We start from the raw sequence: 20480 nt of genomic DNA on the forward strand, positions 1-20480 counted from the left end.
TGCTGTGGGAAATATTAAAGCTGCAACGGGGGTTCGTTTGAGTGGAAAGGAGAACGGCAACGGAAGAAAACTATAATGATAAGCTATTGATTCTGCAGGAAACCAAGCCATTGACTTGTTTAAAAATTTAGAGTACTTAGTTTTTGACTGGTGCGTTTTGCAGGCCATAACTACAGAGAAGCTATGGGGTTATTTTACCATCACTTTTTTCCATTTCCATAGCCACTGTGTATAGAAGTAAATCAAAAATGGAAGGAGGAAGACTAGATTGTGTTCACAGAGCTGAAGCTTTTCTGTTCCTGGCTAAATGCATATCTTGTCCATCAATCAGTCTGTCAGTGATATAAACCCCACACTGGTTTGTGTTCAATCAGTCAATCAACCAATTGTATTTATTGAGCGCTTACTATGTGCAGAGCACTGTACTAAGTGCTTGGAACATGTCCAGGGACGCAGTGGAATACAGTGAAGCAGAAGGAGAGTTAAGCTCATTCATTCATTCAGTAGTATTTATTGAGCGCTTACTGTGGGCAGAGCACTGTACTAAGCTCATTGTGGGCAGGGAACGTGCCTACCAACTCCGTGGTATCGTACAGTGAAGCAGTATGACCTAGTGGATAGGGCACAGGCCTGGGAGCCAGAAGGACCTGGGTTCTAGTCCTCGACACAGATTTTTCATACTTGCACAGACAGTCTACGATCTTTCTTCCTTGTATGGCACATCTGTGCGTTCCCTTGACTCATCTCATCTGCCACAGCTTCAGATCCCTTCCACCTCGATCCCTTCCACCCATCCACCTCGATCTTGCAGTTGTCATTTAACAAAGCATGTGGCCTCTGATTCCTAACATCTTCCTTGTCTTCTCTCATGCAGCAGGGTGGAGGGCTTTGACTGATTGGAGAAGAAGGTGAAAACAGTCAGTGCGTGGCTCAGTGGAAAGAGCACGGGCTTTGGAGTCAGAGGTCATGGGTTCAAATCCCGGCTCTGCCAATTGTCTGCTGTGTGACTTTGGGCAAGTCACTTAACTTCTCTGTGCCTCAGTTCCCTCATCTGTAAAATGGGGATTAAGACTGTGAGCCCCCCCGTGGGACAACCTGATTACCTTGTAACCTCCCCAGTGCTTAGAACAGTGCTTTGCACATAGTAAATGCTTAGTAAATGCCATTATTATTATTATTTATTGAGCACTTACCATGTGCAGAGTGCTTTACTAAGCACTCAGGACAGTAAAATGTGACAGAGTTGGTAGACACCTTCCCTGCCTACAAGAGGCTTACATTCTAGAGGGGAGAGACAGATGTTAAAATGAAGTATAGATCTGTACATAAGTGCTGTGGGGCCCAGGGTGGGGTGAATTTCAAGTGCTTTAATGCTACAGATCCCAACGCGTAGGTATTTGTTAAGCCCTTACTATGTGTCAAGCCCTGTGCTAAGAGCTGGGGCAGAAACAAGAGTATTGGGTTAGACACAGTCCCTGCTTCAGATTGGGGTTTACAGTTTAAGTAAGAGGGAGATCAGGTATTGAATCCCTATTTTACAGATGAAGAAATGGAGGCACAGAGAAGTTAAGTGACTTGCTCAAGGTCACACAGCAATCAAGTGGCAGAGCCGGTATTAGAATCCAGGTCCTTTAACTCCTACAGGCCCGTGCTCTTTCCACAAAACTGCAATTGACTTCCCACCACCTCTTGAAATGACTCTTCTGTCCTACATAAACCATTTCTTTTTAAATGAAAATCAGTGATTATGCCCAAGACTTTTATCCTGTCTGTCATTTTCCCTACTCTCTCAAGCACTTAGTACAGTGCTGTGCACACAGTAAGTGCTCAGTAAGTATGTCTAACAGGCCTGCATGCTTTGCTTACCCTACCCTTTCTGTCCTGAGCCTTCTACCTGCCTCTTGACCCGTTTCCCTCAATTGTTTCCTTAGATTGTGTAATCTTGTTCGTTTTCATCATTATTAATGCCCCCAGTTTATTGCAAATGCGTATTTGCTTTTTTAAAAAATGCCTTGCTTTATCCATCCCAATGTCTTTAACATTTCCTACTCCATCCACTATGATGCCTTAATAAGAACGCCTAATTCTTTTATCAATTGTTTTATGGCACATTTGGCTTTCAGTTCTCTCCTCCACATCCTCCATACCCTCATCCCAAACATGCCTCTGTTGACAGTGGCCAGTGACTGGTTGAAGAAGAAAGTCTCTCTCATTTCATTTCACCACCCTCTTCTTCACATGTGCTTTGTTAGTTCAGCGCTTAGAACAGAGCTTGGCACAGAGTAAGTGCTCAACAAATACCATCATCATCATTATTAATATTATTCCTTCTGGTCCATTTACCCTATTTTTTTAAGCCTAGTCCACTGATGTCCTTAAAATTGTCCTTCCACCCAGGTTTTAATTGTTTCCAGGTGCCTTGTATCCAATTAATGAATCAAGTCCACTAAAAGACACCCCCCACCCCCACCACATTTTCCCCCATTCTCATTTTAATGTTTAAAAAACCCCCAAAACCCTACACAGACCAACCCATCACTTCATTATAATCTTATTCCCAGACAGACTGCCGTAACATATCACAAATTCAGTCCCCTTACACCTTGTGCTTTCTTGGCTCTCTAATTGTGTTTCTTATATCATCCTTTAGTGCCCCATTCTGTGCCTGACTGGATATTTTTTATGGTAATTTGTTAAAAGCCTACTACGTGTCAAACGTGTCTAACGCTGGGTTTGGTACAAGTTAATTAGGTCTTATACTACTCCCGTGTAGTAGCAATTTTCAATTCATGGAATCAGGTTTTCCCGACTTCTCCCGCTGTCTGCTTTATACTTCAATGTCATGCTTTTGCTCTTCTGCGTCTTACCCCCCTCCTTCTTTTTCTGTGGTGGACTGAAATTATTTCTAGTTCCTCCACCTGTGTTTGAAATCTTTCAAGAGTATCAGGGAGGGAAGAATGACTCATCATGTCATATTTTGCTTCATATGTATCAATCGGGAGATAGATGGCTAGTTAGGTCTTTTTTCTCTACTGTCCTTTGCTATTTCCCCTTGATCCTGTTGTTGTTGGTTTTTTTGTGTTGTTGTTGTTCTTTGCTTTGGGCTTTGGCGAAATCCTTTTCTACATTCTTCCCCCCACTTTCTTTGAGGACTGTTTTAACTCCTCATTTCATTCATTCATTCAGTCGTATTTATTGAGCACTTGCTGTGTGCAGAGCACTGTACTAAGCACTTGGGAAGTACAAGTCGGCAAACATCCTCTGTACCTACTGATGATGGTATTTGTTAAGCACTTACTATGTGTCAAGCACTGTTCTAAGCCCCGGGATAGATGCTGGATAATCAGGTTGGACACAGTCCCGGCCCCACATGGGGCTCACAGTCTTAATCCCCATCTTACAGATGAGGTCACTGAGGCACAGAGGAGTAAAGTGACTCACCCACGGTCACATAACAGGCCAGTGGCAAAGCCAGGATTTGAACCCAGGTCCTTCCGACTCTCAGGCCCGTGTTCTATCCACTAGGCCATCGGCTCTTCTGTACCTCTTGTCCTCTATTCCTGAGTGGTGCCTCATCTCCTCATAACCGGCATTCCATGATTTAGGGACTCCTTCAGCTTGGTGCTTTCCCTCTCTTCTTTGCTTTCACAACATTTCCTGTTGCTATTATTTCTCTCTTCTCCTCACTCACTTCCTCCCTCAGCCCCTCTCTCCTTCTGGAGTTTGTTGTGGCCAACCTTTGGATGCTCCATATGCTAATAACCTCTGTCCCTGCAAAAGTACAGCTTATGCATTTGTTTTTATTTCCACTTTCTTGTCCTCTCTGTCCTCTTGCAAGTAGGTTGCGATATTACATTTGAAATTCAGGTGGTGTTTGACTCACATTTAAAAATGATATTTATTAAGTGCTTTCTGCAGGCCATATACTGTTCTAAGTCTGAGGTAATAACAATAATAGTAATGATGGTATGTGTTAAGTGCTTACTATATGCCAGGCACTGTACTAAGCACTTAGAACCCATGACCTTCTGAAGCCCAGGCTCTATTATCTATCTATTATGCCATGTTGCTGTCTAACAGATACAATAGGTAGATGCAAAATAATCACATCAGGCATAGCTCCTGCTCCTCAATGGCTTTGCACACCAAGAATGGGAGAGAACAGATATTTTATCTCCATTTTACAGATAAGGAAACTGAGGCAGTGTGCAGTCAAGTGACTTGCTCAATGTCACACAGCACACAAGTGGCAGAGTCGGAATTAGAACCCAGATCCTTCCGACTCCCAGTCTCGTGCTGATTTCCACTAGGCCATGCTGCTTCTCATTCATTCATTCATTCAATCGTATTTATTGAGCACTTACCGTGTGCAGAGCACTGTACTAAGCGCTTGGAAAGTACAGTTCGGCAGCAGATGGAGACAATCCCTTTCTCGACGAGGCAAAGCGCTAGTTGACTTTTTGAGTAATAGAAATAGAGATAAGATGGCTCAGTGGAAAGAGCCCGGGCTTTGGAGTCAGAGGTTGTGGGTTCAAATCCCGGCCCTGCCAATTGTCAGCTGTGTGACTTTGGGCAAGTCACTTAACTTCTCTGTGCCTCAGTTCCCTCATCTGTAAAATGGGGATTAAGACTGTGAGCCCCACGTGGGACAACCTGATCACCTTGTATCCTCCCCAGCGCTTAGAACAGTGCTCTGCACATAGTAAGCACTTAACAAATGCCACCATTATTATTATTATTATTGTTATGTAGCAGGGCAACTTGACCAAGGAAGCCAAAGTTTTTTATTTTATATTTTTTTTCAGTCTCGACAAAGGCATTGGGAACAGACTGTTTACACACAAGCCCCAGCTCCTCACTAGCCCATGGAAGTCAAAGGAGCTTTTTCCTGAGGGGTCTAAAAGCAGACATTTTACTAGAGTTTCTTTTCATATTTGCAAGTTTCCAAATCTGCTGAAAATCAGTATGATGTTCTAGAAGCCTTCCCAGAGCTGGCAGGTGAAATGTATTTTAAAGATTCTCCAAATAATCCGTATGCCATAAAAACTTATTAATTTGAGCACTGCATTTCCTGACAATGGGCTAGAACATGCAACCTTAGAGCACAGATTTATTGTGGCATTAAGCAAACCACGAGTATGTGCTCGGCATTCCAAAGGCACGTTTAAAAACTGAATTGTAACCTTATTTTTCCGATCGATGCAAAGAACAGCCTAATTTTTTGGCTCTTTTGAAATGAGAGCATGAAAGCAATCTAGAGCATAAGAGCTGTAGCAATGAAATATTTTTTCGGGGTGAAAGGATGGAATTTCTTTTTAGGACTTTGAGGTGATGGCTTTAAATTGAACAAAAACCCTTAGGATCTCAACAGAAAGAGCACTTCCTTTACCAGTTACATGGCTTCTCATTAGCGACGGTTCAAATGGCTCTGCCACTTGTCTGCTGTGTGACCTTGGGCAACTCAACAACTTCTCTGGGCCTCAGTTACCTCATCTGTAAAGGATGGGAGGGGCTCAAGACTGTGAACCCATGTGCAACAATGACTTCATTGAACCTGATTAGTTTGTATCTACCCCAGCATTTAGTACAATGCCTGGCCCATAGTAAGCATTTAAAAACTATCCAAACAATAATAATAATAATTAAAAATATTAAAAAGATCTGGAAAAGGAGCCCAGGAGGGAAGGGGCATCAGATATCTTTTTAAATTTTGAATTTTGCCTTCAAAGTCATGGAAGGAGTAATGGAAATACTGTCCCTAAACAGAAAAATAGTCAGATATGATTCTTATTAATGCCTTTGCATTCTTCTTGCTCAGAGTCATTTCTTGTCCTCTTGTTCTCTTGTTTGCCTAGTAGATTTAACTCGAAGTTCATGTTTTGGATCATATCCTGCAATTGATATAACTTCAGTGGAAATTCCATTTAAGAAACTGTGAGAGGATTTATCCCTTGGACAGTCTGAGGTTCCTTCCAGGACGACAATCTTATAGACATGGCCTAGACGAGCCTGAGAATCAAAAGGACCTGGGTTCTAATCCTGGCTCCACCACCTGTCTGCTTTGTGGCCTTGGGAAAGTCACTTCACTTCTCTGTGCCTCAGTTACCTCATCTGTAAAATGGGGATTAAAACTGTGAGCCCCACATGGGACAGGGACTGTTTCCAACCTGATAACCTTGTATCTACCCTAGTGCTTTCTAGTACTCTACCAATCTCAGCTGCGGGAGGGAGAGTCAAGCGGAGGCCTACCCATCCCCTTCTTAGCTTGGCCAGTGGCTAACGAGTGGAAGGCAATCTGTTACAAGTCAAAACTCACATGTGCTGGGCAGCAGCAGTATGGGAGACAGTCAATCAGTCAATCGTATTTATTGAGCGCTTACTTTGTGCAGAGCGCTGTACTAAGCACTTGGGAAATACAAGTCAGCAACACATAGAGACAGTCCCTACCCAACAGCAGGCTCATAGTCTAGAAGGGGGAGACAGAGAACAAAACCAAACACACTAACAAAATAAAATAAATAGAATAGATATGTACAAGTAAGATAAATAAATAAATAAAGTAATAAATATGTACAAACATATATACATGTACATCATCCATGATGATGATGGTACTTGGTAAGCGATTACTATGTGCCAACCACTGTTCTAAGCGCCGGGGGAGATACAAAGCCATCAGGTTGTCCCACTGTGAGCCCCACAAGGGACAACCTGCTTACCCTTTATTTACCCTGTTGAGGGCGGAGACTCAAGTAAACTGTGCGGAAGGAGGCGATGGTAAACCACTTACATATTTTTACCAAGAAAACCATGAATTACACTACCAGAACGATTGCCGATGGAGAGCGGGGAGTTCTGGGAGAGATGTGTCCATGGTGTTGCTATGGGTCGGAAACGACTCGACGACATAAAATAAGACAAGACCCTAGAAGAAAAGTGCTATGCACAGAGTAAGTGCTTGACAAATATCATCATCGTTACTGTTAATGATGATGGTATTTGTTAAGAGTTTACTATGTGCCAGGCATTGTATTTAGTGCTTCTTATTGCTTAGTCAGATTTCTTCAACTTTAGAATTTAAATGGACACTGGAGGTGGTGACTTTTCCGGTCACTTTAGCAGAATATTTTGCCCCGGATTTGACTATATTTATGCATACAGTGAGTTGTAGCCACCGCAAGGAACAATTAGGAGCAAAGATGCAACCCTCATGTTGGGGTCGGGGGTGGGCGGGAGGTGTATTCATTCATTCAATTGTATTTATTGAGTGCTTACTGTGTGCAGAGCACTGTACTAAGAGGACACTAGAACAACAAATAAACAGATTCCTGCCCACAGTGAGCTCACAGTCTAGAGGAGGAGACAAATATTAATATGTCAATAAATAAATTACAAATATATGCAGATATAACACATATAATATACAATACAGAGTACAATAATACAAATTATGGCATTTTTAAGTGCTTACTATGCAGCTGTTCAGGACTGTGCTACCTGCCACATGCCAGATAGGAAATGACTGCAAAGTATACCAGCACCAGTTGGAACTGTTCTGGGGAAAGGGAGCACTCTTGGGTTTCTTTGCCTTCCTTATCTTGTCCTGAATAACACTAGCAGGTGTACCCCAGTAACATTCAGACCACACGCTGCCAATATTATGTGACTGGATCAATTTAAACACGGAAAGAGCACTGGACTAAAGTCAGAAGACCTGAGTTCTGATCCCATCTTGGCTACTTAGCTACCGTGTGACCTTAGGCAAGTCACTTAACGGCTCTGTGCCCCATTTTCTTCACCTGTAAAATGGAGATAAAATACCCCTTCTCCTCAGAATATAAGCCCCAGATGGGGCAGGAACAGGGTCTGATCGAGGTCTCATATGTACCCCAGTGCTCCGCATAGCGCTTAGTAAATAATGTCATATTTTGAAGAGGCAGGGGACACTTTTAGAAATTTTTGCTGTTGAGACTTGCCTCTTTGGGGAATTTAGTATCCAGTTAGTGAAGAACCCCAATTCATTCATTCATTTATTGAGAGCTGACTGTGTAATTATAATAATAATAATGATGGTATTTGTTAAGCGCTTACTATGTGCAAAGCACTGTTCTAAGCGCTGGGGAGGTTACAGGGTGATCAGGTTGTCCCAAGGGGGGGCTCACAGTTTTAACCCCCATTTTACAGATGAGGTCACTGAGGCCCAGAGAAGTGAAGTGACTTGCCCAAAGTCACACAGCTGACAGTTGGCGGAGCTGGGATTTGAACCCATGACCTGACTCTAGAGCCCATGCTCTTTCCACTGGGCCACGCTGTATACAGAGCACTGTACTAAGCGTTTGGCAGCTCCCTGGCATTAGTGACCTCAAATGCAGAGAGATTGCAAGGACATCACCTCTTTAGAGACAAGAGATATCACAATAATAATAATAATAATGGTATTTTTAAGCACTTACTATGTGCCAAGCACTGTTCTAAGCGCTGAGGTATATACAGGGTAATCAGGTTGTCCCACGTGGGGCTCACACTTTTAATCCCCATTTTACGGATGAGGTAACTGAGGCCCAGAGAAGTTGTGACTTGCCCAAGGTCACACAGCAGAAGTGTGGCAGTCGGGATGAGAACCCACATCCTCTGACTCCCAAACCTGTTCTCTTTCCACTAAACCATGCTGCTTCTCTTAGCCAAGCTGCTTCTAAACATCAGACTCTTAAGTACCCTCAGATGGAAATATTCAAATTAATAGCAACAGTGATTGGGAAAGGGGGACTTTAAAAATGATAGTCAAATTTAACCTCAGACCAATCCTAGACTGGTACAAGTCCTTTACTTAACCTGGGCAACCCCAAATTTAGCAGCATCACTTATCTGCATCCTTTCCCTTCTTTGGAAGACCTTCAGCTCTTTGTTTGACTGGATTCCCCAGCCGAGGCAAAATTATTCAGTTTTGAGCTGGTAGGGAAGAGAGAGAATCTACCCACTGGCTCCTTATTTATCATCATTGGTATTTATTGAGTGTTTACTGTGTGCAGAACACTGCATTGAGTGCTGGGGAGAGTATAATATAACAAAGCTAGTAGACACATTCTCTGCCCAAAATGAGTTTACGGTCTAGAGATGAGCTTGCGGTGTAAAGAAACCTCTCTTCTGAGTTCTCTATTGTTCCAATCCATTGGAATTAATTTGGCTCCAGCCAATGATGTCATGAGGTGAGCTGATCCCTCTGAGTGATAAACAGAACAATTTAATTGGAAGCGGAATATATAATCTGTTATTTTCCATCCAACCAAATGTTCGAGATGGGAGTTTGCTTAGCTCTACAAATTTACAATGCAGAACATGTTCTCCAAATGAAATACCAATTTAGGAACGGGTTTTTCCATTCTTGCCTTCCTCCCATATTTTGAATTTAATTGCTTCAGTTAATTAATCAAATAGCAAAGTCCATTTTAGGAATATTTTACCCTGCATTTCCCCCAAACTGGGGTTTTCAACATTTTTTTTTTTTAGAAACTTCCCCTGCCATCTCAAGGTTTAACTTCATTCATTCAATCATATTTATTGAGCACTTACTGTGTGCAGAACGCTATATGAAGTGCTTGGAAAGAGAGACAATCCCTGCCCACAATGGGCTCACAGTCTAGAAGTACACTTGAAGTATACTATCACTTGAAGTACATGTTCCCTCAAATTTTGTCTTCCATGTGTGTATATATAGATATAAATCCCAATATAGAGGTATATATCTATATGTACACAGCTTCATATGTCTTCCATGTATAATATACATATATATACATTATACCGTAGTACCCACCGGATACTTACCTTGGCCCCACAAAACGTATTTATGTATGTAGCTTCCTACCCTTTTCTTTCCCCTATCTGTAATATAGTTTAATTAATCAATGGTATTTATTGAGCACTTACTACAGGCAGAGCCGTGTACTAAGCACTTGGGAGAGTACAATAAAGAGAATTAATAGACACGTTCCCTGCCCATAACAGGTTTACAATTTAGAGATATCTGTCTTCCCCTGTAGACCGTAAGATCCTCATGGCTAGGGATTGTGTCCCACAAAAAGTGCTCAAAAAATACAGTTGATCTGCTATTGTATCCTGCTTCTCATGCCTCCAGGCACACTTCATTCTCAGTTAGGTGGGTGTTTTCCAGGGAGTCAGAGGATCTGGGTTCCAATCCCGCCTCTGCCACTTGTCTGCCATGTGACCTTGAACAAGTCACTTCTCTTCTCTGTGGCTCAGTTTCCTCATCTGGAAAATGGGGATTAAGCCACTCCACAAGGGGTTAGATGAAGCGGAGTCGGTGGTGGTCACAGCTGTGGGAATCATGGGAGTCACTGTAGATATTCTTGTATCTTCTGGGATTCATGGATGGTTCACTTGGGGAGAATGAGTAGCCACTGATAAAAATGGGAATGGAGAGGAGGGCATGTGACCGATCTGATTATCCTTTATCTACCCTAGTGCTTACTACACAGGATTTAATAAATACCTTATTATTATTATTACTACTGCTAATAATAATATCTATACTTTCTCTTCTGAACTCCAAATGAGTGGAATAGAAAAATCCGCTGCACACCAGGAACACAAATTAAAATTCAGTTTCCTAGTGGGCTGTGAAGCGTAGTCTATACTAAGTGCTTCCCTGCAGTAGTGTTCAAGTTTTATATGATTTTAAACCCCTTGTAAAGAAATGCCGCCTCTAAGCCTTGAAAAGAGCCATCGGAGTGCATGGCTCAAAAGAGTTTAGGTGATGTTGGGGGGAGGAAAAGGGGGTGTTTAGAGGATGGGAGGCAAAGATCAAGGCTTGAAAAATAATAGCGAAGGTACTGATAATGGGAAACGGAGCCTCACTTAGAATTACTAAACTTTTCTTCTAGGCTGGGAACCAAGCTGTGATTTTTTTCTTAACTTGCCAATTAATTTACCAATCGAATTTTCTTTTTCTTTTTTATTCTCAGGAATATTTTGAAAACCGTGGCTCTGGGTCAGATGCTCTCCTTGTGTATATGCGGGACTGCTGTCACCAGTCAGTATTTGGCAGACAAATACAAAGTGAACACGCCAATGCTTCAGAGCTTTATCAACTATTGTTTGATGTTTCTAATTTACACATCAATGTTGGCATTTCGAACTGGTAGGTTAAACATTGGTGCTGTTTTTCTTTTTAGCCAAACTGTTTCTCTGGGTACTTTTCCTATTTCTGGAAAGAATGAAAAAACGGCAGTTAGTAATCAAAAGAAAGAGATTGTTTAAAAAATAAAAAAGTCCAGAGTGAGATCTCGGAGTACTAGCAATACGATGATTAGAATTGAGCCTATCTGCAGAAAATGTTTCAACCAAGATATTTTGAAATATAGATGAGAAACAGTGTGGTCTAATGGAAATAACACAGATCTGGGAGACGGAGGCCTTGGGTTGTCATCCCAGCTCTGCCACTTTTCTGCTGTGTGACCTTGGGCAAGTCACTTAACTTCTCTGTACCTCAGCTGCCTCATCTGGAAAATGGGGATTAAGACTGTGAGCCTTACATGGGACGTGGACCGTGATCAACCTGATTAGTTTGTATCTACTCCAGCGCTTGGTACAGTGCCTGCACGTAATAAGCACTTAACAAATACCAGAAAAAAAAGATATTCAGTTGGATTTATGCATTTCATAATTGACAGGAAAAGCAGAGACAAAATGAATAGACATTCAACTTTCCACTAACAAAGGAGAATGTTAGGGAAAAATGCTGAGTCAGTAGTAGTAGAATGATTCTCATTTACAATGCTCTTTTTTTAGTACTCTTTCCTGATACTGCTAGTGAATTTTAATGCCGTGTTTCTTAATGAACTGTCTCATTAAGAAGTGAAAGAGGGGTTCAAGCAAAGGCCTCCCTTCTCCTTCCCTTTAATTTTGGAAGTGCTCTGATTACTTTGAGTCAAAGGATTATAGCCTGTATCAATAGCTGTTTGTTCTCCATTAGCATTAGATAATAACAGGTCATTAAGCTGTTAAGTGAAAGGTGCCATTTAACTGAATGGGATGTGAAGATAGAATAAACCCATTTTTTTCTTTATCAGGGCGGTTGTATTCTCACCTCACCTTAGGAAAACTTTGCAATGTACTCACCCATGTAATAATAATAATTATGGGACTTGTTATGCGCTTACTATGTGCCAAGCACTGTTCTAAGCACTGGGGTAGATACAAGTTAATCAGTTTGGATACAGTCCCTGACCTACATGGGGCTCACACTCTCAATCCCCTTTTTACAGATAAGGTAACTGAGGCCCAGAGAAGTTAAGTGACTTGTCCAAGGTCACACAGTACACTTGCGGCAGAGCTGGGATTAGAACCCAGGTCCTTCTGACGATCAGACTAGAGCTCTATCTAGTAAACCACACTGCCGCTCATGTCCAATGACCATGCACGTATGCATATGGCTGTTTCTTCCGAGATTGTACTGTTACACTGCGTTTCATCCAAACAAGCCTCCATTATTGGAAAAATGTCCCCTAATTCCCTAAAAAGCATCGTAGCCAAAATGTGTAGTGAAAACACATTAATGGCAGAAATAATTCTACTTAAATCTGTAAACATGATAGGGTCTCCCAATGAAAATCATGATTGAATCTCAGTGGGGCCCGAGAACCTAAGCAAGGATTTTTTTTTTCATGGTATTAAGCATTTACTGTGTGCTAGGCAAGTCATTTAATTTCTCTGGACCTCAGTTACCTCATCTGTAGAATGGGGATTAAGACTGAAGTTCCAAGTGGGCTATGGACTGTGTCCAATCTGATTATCATGTATTTGTCTCAGTGCTTAGTACAGAATCTGGTACCTAGTAAGTGCTTAAATACCATAATTATTATTATTATTAATAATAATAATAACAAATACCAAAAAAAGAGAGGATACCTGAAACAGTTGAGATATGTAGAGTTAGCAGACTTCATTCTGAGTGTAGGAAATGTTTAAACTTCACTTCAAAACTTAAATCGGTGAATAAAATGCAGTGTTGATTCAAATTGAATGTACATTTACCTCTGTTTATTCACTTAAGGTAACGGCAGTCTTTGGCTCATTCTGAAACGAAAATGGTGGAAATACATCCTGTTGGGTCTGGCGGATGTCGAAGCTAATTACCTGATTGTCAGAGCTTATCAGTACACCACCTTAACAAGTGTTCAGGTAAAATTGAATTCCTGCCACCTCTGAAATTAGAGCTGCAACAAATAAATTAGGTTGTTAGGAGGGAGAGATATGGAGTAGCTCCGATTATCTGGAGAAAATCCAAATATATAGAAGTGTGGTCGCTATTACAGTGTAACATATGCTCCTTGAGTATCATTCCTGGGTATTAATAAAAATGTGCCCAAGCCATTCTGTGCTCAAATTGTGAATAGGATGCTTATTTTGTTAGGAACTCTAAACAGTAAGGATTTTATCAGTCAATCATATCCAGTGCTTAGAACAGTGCTTGGCACTTAGTAAGTGCTTAACAAATACCATCATTATTGTTGTGTGCAGAACACTGTACTGAGCACTTAGGAGAATACAATATAACATAGTTGGCAGCCGTGTTCCCTGCCCACAAGGAGGTTGGCCTAGTGGTTACAGCACAGGCCTGGGAGTCGGAAAGACCTGGGTTCTAATCCCAGCTCCACCACCTGTCTGCTGTGTGACCTAGGGCAGGTCACTTCACTTCTCTGGGCCTCAGTTCCCTCATCTGTAATATGGGGATTGAGACTGTGAACCCCACATGGGGCAGGGACTGTGTCCAACCTGATTATCTTGTATTTACCCCAGTGTTTAGTACAGTTCATGGCACATAGAAAACACTTAACAAATATCATAAAAAAGGATCATACAGTCTAGAGGTATTAATAAATACCATTGATTGATTGATTGGAGTGATGACAATAAGTTCTGTTTTTGAATAACTAGAACATCACATAGAAAATAGATCCTTTGACCACTAATGAGATTGGGGAGGGAGGGTGTTTGTAAATGATAAACAAAACAGAACAACGAAAGGGGTGGGGAATTCAATGAAACATAATAAAAAAGCATCTTAAACTCTTGGAGAGGTGGAGTTGTGGCCAGGAATGTATACTCCTTTCCCATCTCCCTTTTTCTCCAGTGACAAACAGGTGACACATTTTGCATTTCACTAATTCTCAGTTCTAGAGAGTAGGAGAGAGGCATTGCCATCAGATTTCCTTAAAGTCTCCCAACATCTCAATGCCGTAGTAAGTGCGACTATCTCGTGTTTTATAAATGGCAGTGAAGTTGAGGGGAGTGCTGTACTGCCTGGATTGCGTTTCACCTCCTAGCAAATTGATCATTCCATAAGCACCTGTCTTCCCCTCATTAATTATATGTTAATCAATCAATGATATCTATTGCGTGGTTACTGCGTACAACACAGTACTAAGGGCCTAAGAGTATCCATGTCTAATTTCCAATTGTATACCCTTTCCCAGTGCTCTTGCACACAGCAAACGCTTTTTAAGTATTATTACTACTTACTACCTTGACAGGCAGGTAGTAAGTAGTAATTCATTCAGTAAATAGGATTGAATAAATGAGGTTTATGCTCAAGTGAAGAGAGATGAGTAAGGGTTTAGGAAGACGGAGAAATCCCACAGGCTCTGAGCTCTGATATCTTTGATATATGATATCTCTGATATATAAAAATGGTGGTTGATTTTCATAATCTCTCACATATGTTACCTTGTCTTATGCTGTCGAGTCATCTCCGACCCATAGCGACGCTGTGGACACATCTCTCCCAGAACGCCCCACCCCCACCTGTAATCGTTCCAGTAGTGAATCCATAGTTTTCCCCGTAAAAATACAGAAGTGGTTTACCTTCTCCTCCTTAGCCTCCTTAGCCTCCTTCCGCGCAATAATTCAGTGCTAAATACTGGTACTAGCAATGCTTCTTACACTCAACCTAACTTTTCCCTACTTTCATTAAGTCAATCATTGGTAACTTTGATTTTATGCTTTATTTTTCATAGTTTTATTAGTCTTCACTGTTTCAGCTCATTCCTCATTTCTTTAATAACTACCAACGAAACATGGAATAAACTTCCAGATGATTGTAAGCATCTGGAAGACAGAGACTGCCTTCTACTTTTGTCAGGTGTTTTTAAACTCGCAGTACAGTGTTCCACATACAATAGGTTCTTGATAAATATTGGTGGTAATAATTAGGATATTTGTTAAGTGCTTACTATGTACCAAGCACAGAGTCCCAGTCCCACAGGAGGCTCACAGTCTAAATAAGAAGAAGGACAGATGAGGAAACTGAGGCATAGAGAAGGGAAGTGACTTGCCCAAGGTCACACAGCAGGCCAGTGGCGGAGCTGGGATTAGCAATCAGGTCCTTTGATTTCCAGGTCTGTGCCCTTTCCATTAGGCCACACTGCTACTGCTGAGGATACTTCCAGCCCCAGCAAAAACAATGTTAACCATTCAATTATATTTACTGAGCATTTTACTGCATGCGGAGCACTGTATTAAGTGCTTTTTGGAGAGTACAATATAGCAGAGTTGGTAGACATTCCTTGACTAAAACAAGCTAATGATGTCACTGAATTTCTTAGCTAGGCTGTGCTGATTAATGTTAAACATTAGAAAAGTCTCAGAATTCAGTTGTAAAATGAAAAATGAAATGTTTACACTGAATTTCTCCCGTTGAATACCACTTTGGACTGGAGAAGTGGAAATGTCTCACTGAAAGTACCTAAATATATCTGTTTGTATATATTATCTGGGACATGTGAAACCTTTGGAGATCTCAAAATGGAAATTATCAGGCACAAGCGAAAGTATGAAAGAGAGAAGAATGGAGAAGTGTTGTATGTAAAGTTTCGAAAATGCTGAATGAAAAAGATAATGAAGATACCTTTACTATCTGTCCCCTTTGTTTGACTAAGGAGCCAGATAAATGAGGAAAGATCTAGAGGTTGAAAGGTAATAAAACCAGGAAAGCAAAAACACGAAATTTAAATAGGAAAAATATAATTGGGGCATTAGCAAGCCTTTTGAGGGTGAGGATAAAATATGCTTTATGCAGCGTCAGGTTATTTTGACAGATTTTGGCTGTGAACCCTGTGAGAGACCATTATTGTAAATGACTTTTACGTTTTAAAAGGCTGTTACGGCAGCCAGGCTCAATAAAACATTGAAGAGATTAGTGCTGTAGACAAAATTATAAGCCAAGATAAAGGAGGAGACAAAGTAACACATCCCTAGCCATATCATGTTTGACTTTGATCTTGTTACTTTGGAAAATGATCAGTAAGCACTTTGTGACAGTCTCAAAAAGCTGCAGGAAGAATTTCATCCAAGAAGTAGTGTGGTCTAGTGGTTAGAGCACGGGCCTGGGAGCCAGAAGGACCTGAGGTTTTAATCCTGACTCCACCAGTTGTCTGCTAAGTGACCTTTTTTTATTCAGCATTTTCTAAACTTTACATATTTTGCTCTCTTTTATACCTTTTATTGGACCCGATATCTTCATTTTGAGGTGTCCGAATGTTTCACTGCCCCAGATAATATGAACAGTAACAGTTAGGTATTTTCAGTAAGATATTTCCACTTATCCAGTGGAAATTCAACAATGTTGTGGTATTCAAGAGGAGAAATTCAGTGCAAACACTTCACTTCTCTGTTCGTTACCTCATCTGTAAAATGGGGATTAAGACTAAGCCCCATGTGGGACAAGGATTGTATCAAACCTGATTAGCTTCTATCAGCGTCAGCGCTTAGTGCAGTGCCTGGCACATAGTAAGCGTTTAACAAATACCACGAAAAAAACCAGACTAAACAGACTTACAAACAAGAGTTTTTAAAGAAAAGAGCCAGAGATCAGGACACTGGTTTGAAAAATGCCCCTCGCCTAATGCTGTAATTTGCAGACTCTGGGTGTGGAATGACTGGGATAAAATAAAAGAGATTTAGGAGTAGAGCGAACCAGTCCATAACTAATTTTCTCACCATCGTAGCAATTAGTCTTACAGTTCCTATCATCCCAGCAGTCTTATTTTACTTGTCACGTAGACTGATAATAAATAATTTGTATTTTACCTTTATGAATTCTTAAATATTGTTTGGGAAGCATCTTCACAACCGAGGAGCCAAATGAAGTATGCAGTTCTGAGTTCAGCAACAACTCAGAAAAAACGGAATATTTGAGCTCAGATTTCATTCTAAAGTAGTGTAAATGAGCAATCTTTGGCAATAGCATTCCTGTAAAATAAAGGCTTAACTTGCAGTTATTTTGGAATGAGTCTGCTAATGTTGAAGGCAGACATTTGGAAGGGAAGCTTAGCTTTCACTGCGTAAGGGGATACCTGCGACTACCTTTGAAACATTGACGTTTTTGTTAGGAAAACAGTCAGAATGTATTGTATAGGCCCTGTCACGCCCGAAGAGAACCAGCCAAGTGGATAGAGCATGGGCCTGGAAATCAGAAGAACCTGGTTTCTAATCTTGGCTCTGCCACTTGTCTGCTTTGTGACCTTGAGCAAGTCACTCACTTCTCTGGGCCTCAGTTACCTCATCTGTAAAATGGGGATTAAGACTGTGAGCCCCATGAGGGACAGGGACTGTGTCCAACCTGATTATCTGTGTCTACCCCAGTGCTTATTGCAGTACTAGTACATAGTAAGCGCTTAACAAATACCACACACACATACAACACCCCCCCCCCCCCCGCCCAGAAAATAACATGTCTGTCAATCTACTGGCACATACACTACTAATGGAGGGCTTTTTGTAGGAGAAGAAGAAGCCCAATTTCTTTCATCCAGTTGTCTTTATTATATTGTTATGGTATTTGTTAAGCACTTACTATGTGCCAGGGACTGAACTAAACACCTGGGCGGATACAAGCTAACAAGGTTGGACACATTCCTTGTCCCACAAAGGGCTCTCAGAAAGCCAAATGTTTGTCATCTGCCCAATAAATACCAAGATTATTGGTCTCACACCCCAAGACTCCTGCCCTTCCCACCCACTTTCCCCTAAGTTAACTCTCATTTTCTGCCTTACTGTCAGGAGCGATTTAATAGTTGTTTTTTGTTCTGTCCATCCCCAGCTTTTGGACTGCTTTGGGATTCCAGTTTTGATGGCTCTTTCATGGTTCATCCTCTACGCGAGATACCGAGTGATCCATTTTATTGCGGTGGCCGTCTGTCTCTTGGGCGTAGGAACTATGGTTGGTGCAGACATATTAGCTGGGAGGGAAGACAGTTCAGGTAAGACATTGCTCGTTAACAGGGCATAGCAGAGCAGAAGAATTTTGGTGACATATTTGTTTTCTTTTCAAAAGAACAGAGTGGGAGAGGGTGCACTTACTCGTTAATTCATGGCCTAGCAGAAAGAGCACAGGCTTGGGTTAGAGGACTCCAGTGGAAATTCAACAATGTTGTGGTATTCAATGGGAGAACTCAGTGCAAACACTTCACTTCTCTGTTCGTTACCTCGTCTGTAAAATGGAGATTAAGACTAGGCCCCATGTGGGACATGGATTGTATCAAACCTGATTGTATCAAACCCGCTACACCTCATTCATTCATTCAATCATATTTATTGAGCGCTTACTGTGTGCAGAGCACTGTATTAAGCGCTTGGGAAGTACAAGTCGGCAACATATAGAGATGGTCCCTACCCAACAACGGGCTCACGTCTGCTGTGTGACCTTGGGCAAGTCACTTGACTTCTCTGTGCCTCAGTTACCTCCTCTGTAAAATGGGGTTTAAGACTGTGAGCCCCAGGCGGAACAGGGACCGTGTCCAACCTGATTACCCTGTATCTACCCCAGCGCTTAGAACAGTGCTTGTCACATCGGAAGCGCTTAACAAATTCCACTATTATGATTATTATTATTATTATGCAATACCATTCTTCAAAGCTGAGTTTCCAGGGTCTCTTTCTTCCGATCTGCAGCCAACTTGTTTTCCGAAGAGGCCATGAGAGACATGTGGTTTCTATGATTCATGCAAAGAAATGGAGCTTGAATTGACCCTGTCGTAGCTGTTCTCGTTTACATCTCTCCCTTTTTAATAATTATCTTCCCTGGAAAAAAAAAGTTTCTTAACTTGGCTACCTCAGTCCCTTTTTTTTCAAGGATACAGATAACCTAAAGTGGTTTGAATTAAGGCCCGATAAATCTGTTGCAGACTATGGTTTATTGCTTTGCTTTCAAGAAAGCTGTGTGTGTGTTCACTGGGTGAAGTCTAACTGTAGATAAAAGCTTGGTGACAAAGTTCAGGTGGTTAAATGTTGCTAAAAGCAATCAGGGTCAGTGAGTTGAGTTAATCCGTGCCCAATTCCAACAATTCAGGCTTGATTAAAAGGCCAAGAAAATCCCAAAGGAAACCCCTCAACATTTCTTCGGATTTCTGAACCAATATGTGTCTATGCTATGCTAGTGGCTCAGTGTAAGGTCATTTATCAAATCCTCACCTCAGCCGGTCTCCATCCACTAAAGTTACATCTTCCTGTTGGAGAAATGGGTGGAGGTAGTTAGAGGAAGACAATTTTAATTAAAAAAAATTAATGATCATAGCCGAATCCCCTTAACCATTTAAGTTTAGGTATGTTAAACTGGAGCCACAAATTTGGTAGATTTCATAGCTAGCCATCAAGCAATCATATTCATCGAGCACTTTCTATGTGTGGATCAATGTACTAAGTTCTTGGGAGAGTAAAATACAAAAATTAGCAGATATGTTCCCTGCCTGTAACGAGCTTGCAGTCTGAAATTTACAGCCTACAGTCAAAATGCCTTAGCTTCTCCACGAGACCATCAGTAAAATGTAATATTCTCCACCCCCAAAGAACCTATACTCCCCCTTAAGGAATCCAAGATGAGTGGTTGAAATAGTCACAATATTTTCCCTTTTGTGGATTAATTTTTCTGTCCAGGCAGTGACGTGTTGATTGGCGATGTCTTAGTTCTTCTTGGGGCTGCTCTCTATGCCATTTCTAATGTGTGTGAGGAATACATCGTGAAGAAGCTGAGCAGAGAGGAATTTCTAGGAATGGTGGGCTTGGTTGGGACAATTATCAGCGGCCTACAGCTGTAAGGTTTCTACCATTTTCTTTACTGTTAAGTAAGATTAATACAGTATATAGGCAATAGCTTTCATATGTTAAAATGATCGTGGTTTCCTTTTGTATTTGTAGTCAGACACATTAAAATTATTCAGTTTGGCATCATGTTCCTGTGGAATTAAAGAAAGATGCATTTTTATCTCAGCAATTAATGTAATTTCTGTTAAGGAAAGGTTAAATGTGATCTATTGTTGGTCAGCTTTAGACATTTGATATCATTTCTCTTTGGCTACGTATGATCAGTCTGCAAGATTCCTGCCTAAAATTCTGTTAAGACGTATAAGGTGGATCCCTGTTTTTAAGTTAATCATTGCTCAAATAACTAAGGTAGAAAAGGGAAA

General features: G+C 41.2%; 1 protein-coding gene across 1 annotated transcript in view; it reads left to right on the forward strand.

Annotated features, from left to right (window-relative positions):
- Window positions 1–20480, forward strand: part of SLC35F2 (solute carrier family 35 member F2) — a 44124-nt gene that overhangs the window by 16009 nt on the left and 7635 nt on the right. Inside the window, exons 2-5 of the mRNA XM_038762020.1 lie at window positions 10983–11158; window positions 13073–13200; window positions 18119–18278; window positions 19951–20107. Coding sequence (XP_038617948.1) covers window positions 10983–11158; window positions 13073–13200; window positions 18119–18278; window positions 19951–20107 — 621 coding nt within the window. The remainder of the gene's footprint in view (window positions 1–10982; window positions 11159–13072; window positions 13201–18118; window positions 18279–19950; window positions 20108–20480) is intronic.

Source organism: Tachyglossus aculeatus, chromosome 20 (genome assembly GCF_015852505.1).
Source record: "Tachyglossus aculeatus isolate mTacAcu1 chromosome 20, mTacAcu1.pri, whole genome shotgun sequence".
In the NCBI taxonomy this organism is placed as follows: domain Eukaryota; kingdom Metazoa; phylum Chordata; class Mammalia; order Monotremata; family Tachyglossidae; genus Tachyglossus; species Tachyglossus aculeatus.